Consider the following 17,700-nt stretch of genomic DNA (forward strand, 5'->3'; position numbering starts at 1 on the left):
AATCATTTTCTCTTTCTCCAATGACTAAGCTTTACCTGCATTAGTTTAACACTGAAGGCAAATAAGTGGACAATGAACAATTTAGAAAAAAAAACCTCATCAGTTTTACATATACAGAAGCCCAGCTTAGCTTCTGCAGTGAATGGTTTATTGACCCAACAAAATACTTCTTAAAGAATTTAAATGTATATATAATCATATGTCATAAGACAAGAGCTCCTTTGGCACCTGAGTTGAGCACATACAGAAGAGTGAAGAATGTCTATGAGAAACTTGTGTAAAGAATATATTTTATCTATCTATACACATATTTACATATACACATATGCACACACACACATAGACATAACTTTCCTTCAAGAAATGCTGGATATAAAAGAAATTAACCATTTAACCAGGTAAAGTGAGCTGACGGTGATTAAAAACAGTTTTAAATTTGGAGTCTTAACCAAATTTCAACAAGTTAAAGGTTTTAGAGCAATAATTCAAAGGGGGAAAACTCAAGGATTTTGGGAGGATCTAAATATAATTTTTGATATAGTAACACTGTCATGAGGCTACAATTATCTTAAAATGACACCAGACTTTTAATAGTCAGCAGGTAGAAAGTCTTTCCCCCCTATTAGGACTAAATATAGTCACCAGCCACTGATCAAACATTCTGCTGTCCCTAGACTCTTACCTGCACTGATCCAAATAAAAGACTATTAAAGGCTCCTTTCCAGATAGTCTTCTGCTGAGTCTCATCAGTCACTAGGAATTTACACATGAACTTTAGAAGAGCTTGTTGATGTCATCTTGTTTTATGGTCACATCCACCTTGCTGACTCTGGTGTTGTGTTAATATTTCTTTTGGTCCAGTGATTTTTTTACACGTACTTTTAGAACTCTGAACGACTGGCTTGTATTTCAAGACTTAGAAGACATCTAAATTCTGTAAGTTGCCTAAGCCTCTTAGCATTTTTTTCTACATCACTTAATAAATATGTTTGGCTGACTAAAAATGGAGTATATTCAGTTTTACTTAAGTATCTTCTACTCTAGAAGTTCTGGAGAATGAAAATCCTCTACACTTGTGTACCATGTATTCCCCACCTGTCAGGCCTTATTACATCTGAAGGAATCTGAGAGCGGGCAAAAGACATCTGAGTTAAAAAAATGCCATGCTACTCTTTTCTCTGCTCGAAGTTGTTTAGAATATCCCTATTCAGGTTTCTAACTCCCCCTTCACTTGGCTAAAGGACCTAACTCATATAGTAGACCATATATATGGTATATATTTTACATAGTTTCAAAATATTTGTGATTGAAAAACATTTCCATATGTAAAATATCTCCTGATCATCTGTAAAACAGCACTTATTCTTGCTTAAACTTGACAGTGTTATCCTCAAAGTCTTTCTCAATAGAGGCATTATTACCTTAGAGAACCTATTAAATTCAAATGTCTTCATTTTGTTCAGTTTACATCAACCATAATATAACTCAAGTAACTTTTTTTCCTGATATATAAAACATTTTGATAAGTCCATTTGAACTTGGAATTCTTCCAATAACATATAAACGCACATATACACTTTTATTTTGGGTCATATATTTAAATATTTTCTTCTCTGTATAGGTGGTATCTCAGGACAGGAAATGAAATTATGCCAGTAACTGGTAATTTAACATTAAAATAACTCCTTAAATTCTTCTATGCAAAAGTGCATTTACAGTATAAACAAGCCATATATGAAGCTACAAACACAGTCACATACTGGAGTGGATTTCAAATTCCGAATTCACTTCAAATGAGTCAAAGAGAAAAGTGCTAACAGAGCAAATCTGAAACAAGTTCATGGGGATTGGGCAATGAGTCATCAAAGCGAAATCTTTTGGAAACCATACTGCTATCCTCTGGGATATTCTCTTTGTCTTCTCGATCACCACAGGTGCCATTACAAGAGGATTTACAAGTCTTGTCTTCCGTGGATCTTGTTGTATGATCTTGACTCTGAGAGGAACTAGAAGTTTCTTCAGGGAGAAACAAGTTTCCAAAGTCCCATTGCTGCAGCCAAGAATGAGAAAGGCAGGTTTCTGCTGTTGGTCTTTTCCTTTGAGAGAAAACACCAGGGAGAAACTGAGAACTAAAAGTCAAGCTGCATTTCAATATATCAAGTTATATTTTATGAAATATGAAAATAATGCATCCTCATAGTATAGAACTGAGTATCAGGAAAACTTGAGTACCTAGGAATTTCTTTCTTTTTTTTTAGCGAGAGAGAGAGAGAGAGAGAGAGAGAGAGAGAGATATTGAAAGAGAAAGGCAGACAGACACAGAAAGGGAGAGAGATGAGAAGAATCAATTCATAGTTGCAGCACCTCAGTTGTTCATTGATTGCTTTCTCATATGTGCTTTGACAAGGGTGGAGGGCTCTTGCTGAGTAATTGACCCCTTGCTCAAGCCAATGACCTTGGGCTTCAAGCCAGTGACCATGGGGTCATGTCTATGATCCCATACTCAAGCCGGATGAGCCCATGCTCAAGCCAGCGACTTCAGGGTTCAAACCTGATTCCTCAATGTCCCAGGCCAAGGCTCTATCCACTGTGCCAATGTCTGGTCAGGATAAATTTCTTTAATTCTGACATGTGCTGAAAATTCAATTTATCATGGAGTTTACTAATGAAACTATCTAGACAAAAAACTTATGAATGTTAGCCTCACAAATAAAAATTAGCAAAATTATAAAGTCTCTTGGAATTATATACCCTTTGAAGGAAAATTTATATGTCATTATTTTGTATTATAAGTAGTAACTGATAAATCTTAAAAAAATACAAAAGCGGCCCTGGCCGGTTGGCTCGGTGGTGGAGCGTCGGCCTGGCGTGCAGAAGTCCCGGGTTCGATTCCCGGCCAGGGCACACAGGAGAGGCGCCCATCTGCTTCTCCACACCTCCCCCTCTCCTTCCTCTCTGTCTCTCTCTTCCCCTCCCGCAGCCGAGGCTCCACTGGAGCAAAGGTGGCCTGGGCGCGGGGGATGGCTCCTTGGCCTCTGCCCCGGGCGCTGGAGTGGCTCTGGTCACAACGGAGTGACGCCCCGGAGGGGCAGAGCATCACCCCCTGGTGGGCAGAGCATCACCCCTGGTGGGCGTGCCGGGTGGATCCCGGTCGGGTGCATGCGGGAGTCTGTCTGACTGTCTCTCCCCGTTTCCAGCTTCAGAAAAAATACCAAAAAAAAACAAAACAAAAAAATAAAAATACAAAAGCTACTCTTCAGTGGTGTTTATCTAACATCCTGGGTTTTTAAATCCTGTTTTCTATTATGAAAGTAATATAGTCAAATGTCACAATGTTTCAAAAGAGAAACCCCTATCTATACTCAGAATTCCAACCTTCACACAACCACCATTACTATTAAAGCATGTTTCCTTAGGCTTTTGTTTCATGGGTTTTTTTTCTAATTATAAAAGAGTTAATGTGCTTATAGAAATTTTAGAATCTAAGTAAAAAATATTTTAAGAAATGAAAACTGCTTATAATCAGAAAAAAATAATATTATTACTACTTCTACTAAATAACTCATGTCCAAAATATAGCCAGTAAGAGTCTGTTTGGGCATTAGCCAAGAAAATTAGCAAACCTATGAGGTATTTTTCTTAAACAGATAAGAAAGCTGAGTCCTGCAGGAGACTGAGTAATTATCAGAGCTAAAAGACCTGACAAGTAGAAAACCCAGGATCCCAGCCTGAGGTACTACTGTGACACAGCTTCTGCACGAAGCACAGCCAGGCCATTTAAAAGTGAATACTGCTGACCCCGGGAAAGAAAAGGGAGGTCAGCCTTTTCTTTTCCTGCTTTGAAGCTGCCAACGATGAGGTAAGAGTCCTAAGCCATAGTTCCAAGTCCCTTCTTTAGAAGTAGGCGGTCAAAGAGCATCTGATCCTTAAAGCTCTGACAGACAGTTAATTTGTACTTGTTACATAACTATAATTAGTTAACTACAAATCATTCACAACAAAGTCTTCCAACCAGCCATGTGAATTGTAAACCTTCTTTTTCTAATTTTTTTTAGGGATAGTAGTAGGTTGAGAGAAAACTTACTCAAATCTTCTCTTCACTCCAAAATTTCCTGTTGTGTACTTTATATTTTCCAGGTTTGAAATTACAGATTTGTTATTCAATGATCTCTCATTCTACTTTTTTCCTCACTTTACTGGACAGCATACTTTTAATAATTTTATACTATTTTTAAACAACTATTTTTTAACAGTCACATATTATTTATTTTGTAATAGTATATATTTAAGCAAATTAATGTTATTACTTACTCTGGATTTTTTACTAAAAGACTCTGGATAAAGTCTGTGGCCAGCTGTGAAACTGATGAAAAAGTTTCTTCTGAATAATCTACATTAACTTGAGAAATATTGAGGTATGTTTCTTGATTATCTTCTCCCACAAATGGGGACATATGAGCCACCAACATATAGGCTATTATCCCAATATTCCTGAAGAATAACAAAAAAAGTAGAAGAGGGGAATTTTAAATGTGATAATCTTAAAACATTTGTATAAAATAAAATCGATACTCAACATACTCCTGTCCTCAACTTGTACCATTAAACAGAGACATAGATTGCTTTCAGAGTTCCTATATTATTAAAATTAATATAATTATGCTATCTTAAATATAAAAAAATGGGGTTGGGGAATACACATCTGTTACATAATTATACATATCATGTATTAAATATCTGTTGTTTACCTACAGTCTACCCTTCACATAGACACTTGTTACCAATCACACAAAGCTGCTCGAAGAGGCAGCATTTTCTAAATGGTGTCCAATGACATAGCAATGATCTGTGAGACATAAACAGGGTTCTCATGTAAACAGTCTGCCAAGTTTGGCAAAGCACAAAGTTGGGCAGGCAGTAATTTTTTTTTTTTACTGCAAATCTTCTCAGAGCCTTAAATATGTTAATAACAAGTCCTGTGCTCAGGAGCCAGAAAAAGACCATACATATAGCATGTTTCACCCACTTACTTAGCCACAGGACTCTTTTTCCTTGGCAAACCCCTTCCATCTCCATGGAATACAGAGAATAAATCTATACTCTTTTACTTGGTCCTTAGAGTCAGACCCCCCACAGTGATCCAACCAAAGTGCCGTTACCATTATCAACTCTAGTTCTACCCCCTCTGGTCCTCTCTCTGTGCTAGCCACAAAAACTCACAATACCCTAGGTTTAAGAGAGTACATTTTTTATGATATACTCCCATAAAACTAAACTTTTACGTTGACCGGACCTCATTTTTGTATTTGGTAAACACTAGTTCTTCTAGACCTAGAACAGATGTCTCCCATCTGGTGCTTGTCTGCTGCTTCCTTCAGGCTTATTAAATAGCATTTATCTTTATGATAGAACATGTAGAGTAGTACTGTGAGTATTCTGTTCTTTTACTAGAGTGAGTCTTCCTCCAGAAAGGGGATTTTCCTATTTATTTCTGTACCTTTGGCTCAGAGCCAAAGTGTCACTTAAAAAGGATAGGTACATTTTTTCTGTGGCATAATAATGACATTTATATAAAATCTTTTCAAGAAAGTCTTATTATTTACATTCGGAATCAAAGAACCCTAGAATATACACTACCCAACTTTTAATAAAGGTATTTAGGTAACTAACAAAATCTTACCACATGTCTGTTGCAGTGGTAATAGGATCATAATTCAAGATTTCTGGAGCTGAAAGTGAAAATACAATTCAAATTCAATACTGACAAATTTAAAAACAAAAATTACATCAAAATAAAACTGGATTTAATTTTAAAGAACTACTGGTACACTCAGTGAAAATTTAACATTATATTAATTATCCTGTGATTGCACATTTAAACATACTTAATGTTAAGCAAATTATATAACCACATGATTCAAAAGCCCAATAATGTTCTTGGAGTAACTGGTAGCTATGTAATTATTTTTAATCATTAAGGTTAATGTGAGAAATAGTAATTATACAGAAGTAAAATGTTAGAAGCTAGAATTGTCCTAAAATTTTATTTTGCTACTCTGTTAGGAGTTTGGATTATTTCATTAGACTAATTTAACTTTTTCTTTTCAGGGTAAATAGCATCAAATGCATTTTATAATGACATTATGAGCAAATTATGCTTCCTGGAAGTGCTCTAGATTTTCAAGTAGATTAACTATCCCTCCTAAACTATCAGAAACCTAATTTCTGAAGCAATTAATTTCCCACTGTCTACTCCCCTGCCAAAATGTTTTTAAAAGTACAAAATAAATTCTCCATACTTTCTAAATATTACCACAAATTTCAAATTAGTACAGGGCAAACTCAAATTTATGCTTGAATAATATTTTTTGTTTCACAGTATGGTTTCATAATTTCTCCAAGAGAAATTGTTTCCAAAGCCTAACAATTCTTTCTGTTAAGAAAGCCTCTGAGTGACATTGTCAGCTGCCACTGCGTGGCCACAGCCTTTCATGTACTTCTGCGAGCAGTGTTATCTATAGTCACAGTCACTCAGTCTAGGCCATTATCGCCTCTATTAGCATTCAAAAGTTAGTAATTGGCTTCGGTTTTCATTTTGGGAAAGTCAGCTGCCCAGTTTGAGTAACACCTGTTCTGTTCAGTTCAATGTCTGCATGGGGCTATTAAATAAGCAAAACCAAAAAAGTACAAAAAGATTATTAGTATAAATTTTAAAACCTTAAATTTATATGTTGTTTCACACAACTTAAAAATCTTCATCTTCATAAACTAATTTGTTGGTATAGTACAATATTACTATATTATCTATTCATAGATTTCCGTCACCCTTCTTCAAAATCCATTTACAAACTAGGGCAAAACCTCATATGTTAAAGCAGAAATATAACCAACAAGGACTCCTGCTAACAAATCCGGCAAACTAAAGATATCTGTATTATCAGCAGCTATAGAGTTGGGACCAGCACAGAAGTAGAAGTGACTTCTATCCAACAGCCCAGCTTCAAAGGCAATAATGGGCCATGTGATTGTTTTGCTTTTTTTTTCCATTTTCTCCTGCTCCCTAACCTCCCTTTTGCCCAAATATTAAACTTTTGAACTTATATGTCCAATATCCTGTGAATTGTGAATGTCTCAATAATCGTACATTCGCTACATTTCATTCAAGTGTGTCATAACTAAATAGCAATGCAGTAAAATAGTTGAATCAAATATATCCTGGAATTATATGCTCTAAATATACTTATGTAGAGGTGCCATTTAGTTAATACATTTTAAAATGGCATAGAAAATAAGAAGAAATTCTTACCCAAGTATTCTGGCGTTCCCATGATTTCCCGAAGTTCACATGCATTTCCTATTTTCCGAGACATTCCAAAATCTACAATTTTTATGTCCCCAAGAGGGTATATGCTGCTCAACAATATATTCTGTGGCTAATAAAGCACAACAAAAAATAATCAGTGATATACAGCAATAAAAGACTACTAGAAAATTAAGTGGAACTTAAGAGGTAAATTAAGTGGAACTTATTGCTTATATATTTCATTGAGTCATTCATCAAACATTTACTAAACTACTCTTTAGAAGGAGTTATATATTCAATGATAAAGCAAAAAATATATTCTAAGAGGATTCTTGGTTTGGAGGAAAAGACAGATACATAAAGTGATTAGTTGATTATAAGATATAGAATACTCAGTAATAAACATGACTTAATTCTGCCCAAAAGAAAGTCTATGAAGACTCTGTAGTAGAGAGCTAATGATTAAAATGAATCCTAAAGGATAAACAGCAGTATGCCAGTTAGAAAGATGCTCTGGGTAAAAACACGAAAGATGGCATGAGGGAATAGAATGCATACATTTCCAGAAAGAGAAAATGGTTCGGTTCAGTATGTTAGTTCTGACCTGACAGTTTCCAGGTTTGTAGCTTAACAGTAAGATACATGATAGAGCCTATAGAAGGGAGGTTATACAGAAAGAAAAGAGTCCAATGTTCAAAAAATAAGATACAGATTGATTCAGATTTTAAGCTCCCTGCGTAGCTATGGAGGAAGGATACGGAGAGAGGAGGAGAACATGAGAGGCTGAAGTGGTGATAAGGCATGGGAAAGGGGCCTGAGTGATCTGGGGAGGAGATGGAGGAGCCAAATACAGAAATCCTCAAGGGAGGGATGAATGAGTATGAGGAAGCAAAGGAATGAGGACTAGCATCTCTTCAGAGATGGAGGTCGGAATTGAGTACTGCAGTGGTAGGCAGTGTTATAAAATAGGAAGGTCCAGGATGTAAGAGTGAGATGCAGTAGAATGGCTTATGGCTTAGAACACAGAGAAATGATGGTTTTTAAGAACCCAGTGATGAATGGAGCTGCTCACAAGTGCAGGCTTCTCCTCTGCTGATACAAAATTAAGTCCATGCAGCACACAGGTAAACAAAGTGCTGTCTAGCCCAGCACGATCTGACTGCTGTTTGCTACCAATACCAGCCTACAATTGTGCAAAGGAAGAACAGAGAAGAAAGAGAGGTGTAGCGTTACTTAAAATCACATTACATTACCTTCAAATCAAGGTGTACAATGTTATTCTGATGTAGATAATGAACTCCTTCAAGTATTTGTTTAATAAGTCTAATAATGTCACTTTCAGAGATCATTTCAGCCAGCTCAGGTAAACACAAGTTGAAAATTTCTCCACCTGCAGCACTGAAATAAAATTCAAAATATAGAAACTTGAAAAATGCAACTTGCAATCAAATCATCCATACAGAGCATGCCAAAGTTAGAAACCATAGAAATTTGCTTCACATTTTGTTTGTTATATTGCAAAGAATACTGTGGGACAGCTGGTAAGGAACACATGTGAAAGCTCTGATCATGTATACTTCATACTTAACTCCCCCAAACCTCTGCATTTCCCAAAAAATTCATGAGAAACTAACTTTAATATTGTCGTAACTCTATCGTGGTAAAGATAATATGTGTATGAAAAATTCAGTTTGCTTTAAAATTTCTAGTAGTGACCTCCACCCTGCACATTCATGCAAAGACACTGCAGACAATAATACTAATGCAATGCTAAGCAAATGTGCCTCTGTGTCTTCTGTAACATATTGACACGTGTTGCTGTAAGAGTTAAGTTAGATAAGTCATGTAAAGTACTGAATACAACAGATGCTATAAGGATCAAAGCAGACCACCCTAGTGTCTGACACATAGTAAATATTCATTAAATATTAGCTATTATTATGAGTAACAAATATTAATTCTATATCTAGCCAATACCCTGCCTTTCTGAATTTGGGGATTCTTGCTGAACTCTGATTATGAAGGCAATTTTAAAAATTCTTTGCTAAATTAAAATTCAGTTTTAGAAACACTGTATCATACATATAGAAGTATACACAATATATTCTTAAGTGAAAAAAGAGGGCTACAACAGAGTATACCCAATAGATCACAATTTGTTTCTGAAGGTAGATATGCATAGACTGAAAAATAAGAATAATTTTAACGTACAAGAATATGCCATAATAGTAAACAGTTTATACATGATTTCCATTTTCTATATATTCTAAACTTAACACAAATAGTAGGTTATTACTTTTATACCCATGGGAAGTATTCTATGGGCTTTTGTTTGCTTATTTCAGTAACAAGATCAAACAAAATTATGATTGTCATCCTATCAGATTTTCTCTTCCTTTTAGTTTGGCAAGCTGAACAACGTCTGCTGTAAGACTACCATTTTTCTCACAAAAGAGGTAAAGAGGTGGAGCTACGGGAAACAGAAAATGAGCAAGAGTTAAGAGGAGGGAGAAAACAGGTAACATGAGAAACAGATTACAGGCCCTGGCCGGTTGGCTCAGCGGTAGAGCGTCGGCCTGGCGTGCGGGGGACCCGGGTTCGATTCCCGGCCAGGGCACATAGGAGAAGCGCCCATTTGCTTCTCCACCCCCATCCCCTCCTTCCTCTCTGTCTCTCTCTTCCCCTCCCGCAGCCAAGGCTCCATTGGAGCAAAGATGGCCCGGGCGCTGGGGATGGCTCCTTGGCCTCTGCCCCAGGTGCTAGAGTGGCTCTGGTCGAGGCAGAGCGACGCCCCGGAGGGGCAGAGCATCGCCCCCTGGTGGGCAGAGCGTCGCCCCTGGTGGGCGTGCCGGGTGGATCCCGGTCGGGTGCATGCGGGAGTCTGTCTGACTGTCTCTCCCCGTTTCCAGCTTCAGAAAAATACAAAAAAAAAAAAAAAAAAAAGAAACAGATTACAGAAGTTGGCAGAAGCTGGATAAATACTTCAGCATGTAAAGGAGAAATATCAAGATACACACAAATTTTAAATGGTTCAGTTAATATGGCAAAATATCAACAATTGGTGAATCAAAATGAAGAGTTGAGAGTTAACTGTACTATTCTTTCAACTCTGTAGATTTGAAATTTTGCAAAATATAAAGGTTATAATATGTGTCAAAACATTTGATGCATTTTATTGCTGCTATTTAGATGAACTAAAAACAGAGAGTTTTAGTACAGTAAACAATGCTCCTATGCATTTTCACCCTCCAAACCTAGAATTCCATTACTGTTTTGGAAAAATGTTAGCTACTTTTCACAGAGTCAAACAAGTAGATGTCATGCAAGTAGATAATTTTGTAAAATAAAAGTCAGCTGAGGAATCTGACAAATGTAATCACTAAATGCATGAAAAATAAATCATATTGGTAGTATCCTGGACTTTTCTGCAATTCTAATTTATTTTGAAGGTATTATAATATACCTATTGAGTACATTAATTTTATGGGAATGTACATAGTATTCATTTTTAAATGAATAAACAACTTGTCAGTTTAACATTTTGCAAATAATCATTTCCATTTACAAGCTGATTCTAGGCAATTAACTTTCCTGGTACAAAAACATTTATTTTTTTAAAAATATAGAATTAAACCCCTTTATTCTTAAGATAACTGAATTCTAAAATTAGGTTAATCTACTTTAAAACTAAAAAAAAAAAATGATACAGATTAGCTACTAAATAGAATTAATTACAAAGAATTATAAAGAATTATATTTATTGCCTGACCAGGCGGTGGCGCAGTAGATGGAGCATCAGACTGGAATGCAGAGGACCCGGGTTCGAGACCTCGGGGTCGCCAGCTTGAGCGCGGGCTCATCTGGTTTGAGGAAAAAGCCCACCAGCTTGAACCCAAGGTCGCTGGCTCCAGCAAGGGGTTACTTGGTCTGCTGAGGGCCCACAGTCAAGGCACATATGAGAGGGCAATCAATGAACAACTAAGGTGTTGCAACGTGCAATGAAAAGCTAATGATTGATGCTTCTCATCTCTCTCCGTTCCTGTCTGTCTGTCCCTGTCTATCCTTCTCTCTGACTCACTCTCTGTCTCTGTAAAAAATAAATAAATAAATAAAAAGAATTATATTTATTATGCAGTTTGAAGACAAATAATGATCTCTTTAGTTTATGATAAAGTAGATTTGTATTATAAAAGACTATCAGAACCTAAAGCATCCTAAACATAAATTTAGCTGATCTCCTGAATTGTTGCAGAGTTCAAACACATGTTCTACACAGTGGTAATGAATGTGTCCGACTGCCACGCAGCGCAGGTGCTCCTTCAGTGGAACAGGGCAGGATGTTGGTTAGCAAACCAGCTAGCTTAACCATGCTCTTCCCCACAAATATTTGGGTGTTTTCAATTTTTCACTGACTTGTGGGAAGAAATATATTTTATTTATTATTGCTATAATTTCTAACATGGTGTTCTGCACATCACATATACTAAATAAATGCATTTAACAATGTGCCAGGCATACCTTCATGCAAGTTTATCTTTCTATTCTCCTTGGGTTACTCCCTACATGTGTTTGTCAAATAGATGGACAAAATAGGTCAATTTCAATTCTATTTGTCAGATTTTCCAAAAAATTTCATCAAATTTCTGTGCTGTTAGCAATGAAAGTATATTCATATCACCACAGTCCCCAAACATTTTGATGTATTTTGTTTATTTTGTACCATTTAATTAGTTTTCATGTCTGTAGGGCTGTACATTTAGCCTTGTAAAAATATTTGAATATAAAAACTATGTTCCTCTAACAGTTTATCAATAAGACTGTTTAAAAGTTCTTGTCATACTTTATTCACTCTTGTTCTTGACCTTCAAGTCACCTTATCCCACCAATTAAATAGATACTATATTACTTAAATTTATTAAAGTGCATACTTACTATTCCAATACCAAAATGATTTCACTTGTATTTTCATAGACTTCATGAAGATTAATCACATGGGGACAAGACTTGGCTAATTCAAGGACAGCAATCTCATGTAGAATCTCTGCTCGACAATCCTGTCCTCTTCTTCTCTTTTTTAGAAATTTTGCAGCATATTCTTGGCCAGTAGATTTTGATATACATTGTCTAACCACAGCAAATTTTCCTCTGGAGGAGAGGGGGAGAAGAACAATCAATTTAAAATTTCCCATAAAGAACAATATTGGTATAATACAAATTCTGTTATATCTCCAACTTAAATTCAATTCTTTTAGAAAATCATGCCATTAAATTTATCTTTTTTCTCTTAACTGCTGCTTTATAAAGTTTACAGTGCTAGCACATAAAAATGAAAAGGACAAATGTAACAATAGGATAACACAGAATTATATTTTGTTATTTACTATTAATATGATATAATAATTGTCATTGTAGGGGAAGACCTTATTTATATACCAACTCCATGCCATACCTTTCATAGAAATTACTGTGTTTAAGCATCACCACAATCCTATATAGTAAATTCTATTTTGTTTTTTCAGGTCTCAAAGAGGATATGTATCTTGGTTTATTTCCAAAAACCATAATCTTAAATAGCTTTAACTCTCTAATCAAAATAGCTTTACTTCAAATACAAAAAATTAAGGTGAACACAAAAATGGGTAGTTGACCATTTAATTTTATTAGAGTATTCAATTTGCCTTTCAACACGACTTTTAACAAGCTCTGCAACTTTCTATCACAATTTGTCAGTTGTATTACCAGTAAATGGCTTAGTATTTATTGCTTAGTAGTCTATGAAGCCTGTAACAGATATCAAAGGTATACATGCCTTATGGAGAGTACCTAAAGACATTTCACCACCAACTAAGGAAATAAATGGTTATCAACAGCTATGTACAAGCACACCCATTACATGACTGGAATAAGCATGTGTTTAGCTCTCTCCAATGAAGTGTTCAGCAGCTCAGCCAAAATTTAAAGACACAGGCAAATAAGTGTATATTCTCAGCCTATAGTTCTCCAAACTAGCTTCCCAAAGACCTAGTGCTATTTTGAGTAATACTATTTTAAGATACTAGTAAAAGCTATTAACTGGCTACCCAGAAAAATGTACACACAAACCGAAAGGTTTTGTTTTGAATTCACTGAGAGGAGAGATAGAGAGACAGACTCCCACAAGCACCTCGACCGGGATCCAGCTGGCAAGCACACTAGGGGGTCATGCTCTGCCCATCTGGGGCATTGCTCCATTGTTCAGCAACCGAGCTCTTCTTAGTGCCTGAGGTGGAGGTCATGGAGCCATCCTCAGTGCCTAGGGCCGTGATGGCGAACCTTTTTATAAAAACCACCCATTTTTGCAGTGCTGGTCAACTACAGCCCACCATGAAAGCTGGAATGCCCACTAGTGGGCAGGAGGGACCAGGTTACCAGCACTGCAAAAGTGGGTGGTTTTTATAAAAAGGTTCACCATCACGGGCCTAGGGCCAACTTGCTCCAATTGAGCCATGGCTGCAGGAGGGGAAGAGACAGATAGAGACAGAGAGAGAGACAGAGAGAGAGAGACAGAGAGAGAAATCATGGGGGGATGGAGAAGCAGATAGGCACTTCTCCTGTGTGCCCTGAGCAGGGATTGAGCCCAGGACACCCACATGCCAGGCTGATGCTCTACCATTGAGCCAACCAGCCAGGGCTAAAGCTTTTTATAGAATTCCAAAATGTTTTCAGATTTTGAAACCCATTCATAAACTTTCTGAGCCTGAGTTCAGAACCTCTACTGTAATGCTCAAATTATGCTCTAAATACTAACAAATCAAGTATAAATAAAAGGTCTTCAGAATATAACTTTTGTTCAACCACTCCTCTTGTCCCAATATACTTCTAACATAGCATATTAGGTGCTTCATAAGGAAAACTTTAATACACTTGATATTTGGATTGGGGTTAAAGGACAAAATATATTGCTTGATTGTATTTTACTTCATTGTTATCCTGGACCAGAATCACAACGATTTCTACTCTTTATTTCCAAAATGTTCTCCAAATTAGTGCCAATGATATATACTGGAAATCGAGCTGAAAAATCAGTTACTAATGTCAAAAAAAGTGACCAAGCTATAATTTGACTTTTCTACATTTAACAAAGTACACATTAAGTCAATAAATCTGCACACACAAACCTGATTCTTTGAAAGAACTTTTCACTTATTATTTGAGGGTGTTTAATTTTAACTAAGATATTTTCTTACTGTGAAAAAGGAATACAAATTGATGCATTTCAATGAGCACACAAAACAGTTAATCATTCCCTTAACTTTATTCAAACCACTCATGTTTTATAGACTTTTATGGTGGATAAAATGAGTCATATTAAGAATAAATAATTCATGAAAAGTCATATATGGAGTTAGAGTACCAAGAATTAAATTGTGGAACGTAAATTTCTAGCTTTCTGTTCTAACCACTACAAAACAATTCCTCTCTTTAAGATAGGATTTTTTTTAAGAAGTCAAATTCACTCACTTCTGCCAATTCTTTCTTAGATTTAGATACAAAAATTTGTCTAAACCAGAAAGGAAATTTTAAGTTTTATGAAGAAATCCACTCTGTAAAACTTAGGAAACAAAAACAAAACGCCAAGAAAACTGTTCACATAGTTCAGGGCCACAGCTGTGGCAGTTTAGTCCAGCTGTAATTTTATGAATGCATCTACAAGTCAGGATCTTCTCAGAAACAAAAAGCACAATTAAATAACAATACTTTGTATCTAATTGTTTCAGGTATTCTAAGAATGCTTTCTTAAACAAGTTTTGTTCCATCAATCAAGGTAATGGTGACCAAATAATATTGATAATTATTTGTCAATGTTTACCACTAAGTAAAAGCCCCAGAAAGGCAGAGACTCCGAGTGCCCTAATTACCACAATAACTATAAAACCTACACTTTACTTACTAACATATAATAGAAACTAAAATACCTGTTGAATGAATGGAAGCATTGAGCACCAACTATAATACCACATATTGTGCTATTCTAAATCCTGTACTTAAAGCATTTATAGTATTTTTAAAGCTTATTTGGGATTCCAATAAAATTTTACAAATATATTCATTTACATACTATTAAATAAGGTAAGTATTCTTACCATAATTATCAAATGACTTAGGAAAAAAATAAATATTTCTATTCTAAAATGCTAATTGTGGTTTAGAAGTATCAAAAATAAATTTCAATACATAATGTTTCTATATCAAGTTAAACAGAAACATTTAAGTAAATTTAAAACCCTTAACAAATACATATCATTCATACCCAAAAAAGGCAAATCTGACTAGCTTTCCCACCAGTGAAAAGGTCTGGTAGTTACCCTTCTGCAATCTAGAATAGACAATAAAATGTGAAAGGAGTGGGGAGGGTAAGCCACAGAGGAAGCTGGCGTTTACTTCTGCATCAGCCTCACCCTTCTGACCACAGAAGGTCTATGAAGCCTTGCCTCAGTTGGGGGAAGGGTAGAAAAAACTTACCCAACATATTAAAAAAAACAGGAACAATACAAAGAGTTTTGAGAGTAGTCAAAAATGAACTGTTAGCTTTTATATGTTATTTTAGTTTGCTGAAGACAAATTCTAAAACACTAACATATTAAAATGAATAAAAAGCAATTGATTTAGAAATTTAACTTTGCAGCTTACCACATTCTAGAATTATATGTTTATAGACTTCAAAATGTACAAGCATCAGGAGAAACTAGATCATGATCCTAATTCCCATTTCACGAAAGTACAGAATATTAAAATTGGTAAAGATATTAAAGGAACTTAAAGGAAGTTTCTGACAGATAAAAGAACATGATTTCCAGTTTATCAAGATTTACTAAGTAAATATGTCAATATTGACCATGTGACTCATTAGCCCCTATCAATTAAAAAAAATGGTAGGCTTCTTTCATAACAATATTAGAATATAAGATATTAGAAATCTGAATTTGTTTTAATCAGATTCTATCCAGAGTTTTTGCTCTAAAATGTTAAAAAGTATACCTGATTCAAGTTTTTTATTTTTATGAAGTCATCTCATTTGTAGAACAATTCGGAATTATTAATGTTGTTCTCTGCAAAATTTAACTTCTCCAAAACCCTCTAAGAAAAAAATATTTTATAGACTTTATAGCTCTCATAATATCCCTTGGTTTGTAAGCAAAGTTCACTTAATAAATGTATGTACATTTGCCCTGGCTGTGTCACACAGCTGGTTAGTGTCATCCCGATATACCAAGTTGTGGGTTCAATCTCCGATGAGTACACATACAAGAATCAATCAATGAATGCATAAATAAGTGGAGCAAATTGATGTCTCTCTCTCTCTCTCTCTCTCTGCTTTGCTCTCTAAAGTCAATAAATTTAAAAAAAATTTATCAAATTAAATAAATAAGTAAATGTATGTATATTTACTCATCAAAATAGTAACTTAGAAAAATAGAAAAGAATGTCCTTTATTGTGTGTTCTTTTCAAGGCATATTTAGTTACCTGCTCAAAGCAGTTTCCAAACTTTTGCAACAGAGGGAAAATTGGAGACATCTAGTCTACCCTCCCATTTTAAAGAAAAAGAAATCACATAACTAAATAGATCACATAACTTTAGACAACTTTAGATTCAAAGTAAAAGTAATCAACTGACTCCAGCTTAATCTGTTTTTACAATACACTAAAGGATGTCATAGGACACATATTTGACATAGCTATTAAAAAAAAAGAAAGAAAACTCCTAATGGAATCTTAGGCTACCTCAAATAAAGTTCTGTTCTATCGTAGATGGTAGGATATTGACAATACTATGTCCATTCTAAGTCTCCTTATTTTACAACTGACAATGACAAATACAAGAAAAGCTATCTGGAAACTAGGCCATAGAGAACATGTAAGCATAACGGCTATGTTTAGCCATATTCAAATCTCTGAAAGGTTTTCACATGAAAATAATATGCAGCTATAAAAGGAGAACCGTTGTCTATTGGGTAGATGTTAAAACAGAACTTGCTGTGCAAAGAAGTGCCCACAAGATGGAACAAACACATCTTGAGGTAGTGAGTTTCCCATCACTGTAGCATTCAAATTGAGGCTGGGTAAAGTTTGTCAGAAAAATTATAGAAAAGACTGCTGCACTACATAAAAATTAGAAGACCACTGACCACCGAAGTCCTTCCAATGCAAAGATTCTATGACTAGTCCATGTGAGATATAGGTATCTACTTACACTTTCCTGTTACAATGCAAAGAGAAATAATTCTAGATTGAGAACTAAACAATTAAAAAAAAACATCCTGAAAAGTTTTTTAAATATACTTTAATACACCATTAAAGCACCCAAATATTTTGCACATATAATTAAATGAGTATGCCAAAAGTTATGAAATGTGCT

General features: G+C 35.3%; 1 protein-coding gene across 3 annotated transcripts in view; it reads right to left on the reverse strand.

Moving 5' to 3' along the window:
* Nucleotides 1–373: 373 nt before the first annotated feature.
* STK17B (serine/threonine kinase 17b) overlaps nucleotides 374–17,700 on the reverse strand; it is a 30,230-nt gene continuing 12,903 nt past the window's right edge. For all 3 annotated transcript variants that reach the window (XM_066232572.1, XM_066232571.1, XM_066232570.1), the window contains exons 3-8: nucleotides 12,236–12,448; nucleotides 8,557–8,701; nucleotides 7,307–7,433; nucleotides 5,681–5,729; nucleotides 4,312–4,491; nucleotides 374–2,096 (exon numbers count right to left, since the gene is read on the reverse strand). In XM_066232572.1, coding sequence (XP_066088669.1) covers nucleotides 1,814–2,096; nucleotides 4,312–4,491; nucleotides 5,681–5,729; nucleotides 7,307–7,433; nucleotides 8,557–8,701; nucleotides 12,236–12,448 — 997 coding nt within the window. In that variant the 3' untranslated portion in view covers nucleotides 374–1,813. The remainder of the gene's footprint in view (nucleotides 2,097–4,311; nucleotides 4,492–5,680; nucleotides 5,730–7,306; nucleotides 7,434–8,556; nucleotides 8,702–12,235; nucleotides 12,449–17,700) is intronic.

Source organism: Saccopteryx bilineata, chromosome 5 (assembly GCF_036850765.1).
Source record: "Saccopteryx bilineata isolate mSacBil1 chromosome 5, mSacBil1_pri_phased_curated, whole genome shotgun sequence".
In the NCBI taxonomy this organism is placed as follows: domain Eukaryota; kingdom Metazoa; phylum Chordata; class Mammalia; order Chiroptera; family Emballonuridae; genus Saccopteryx; species Saccopteryx bilineata.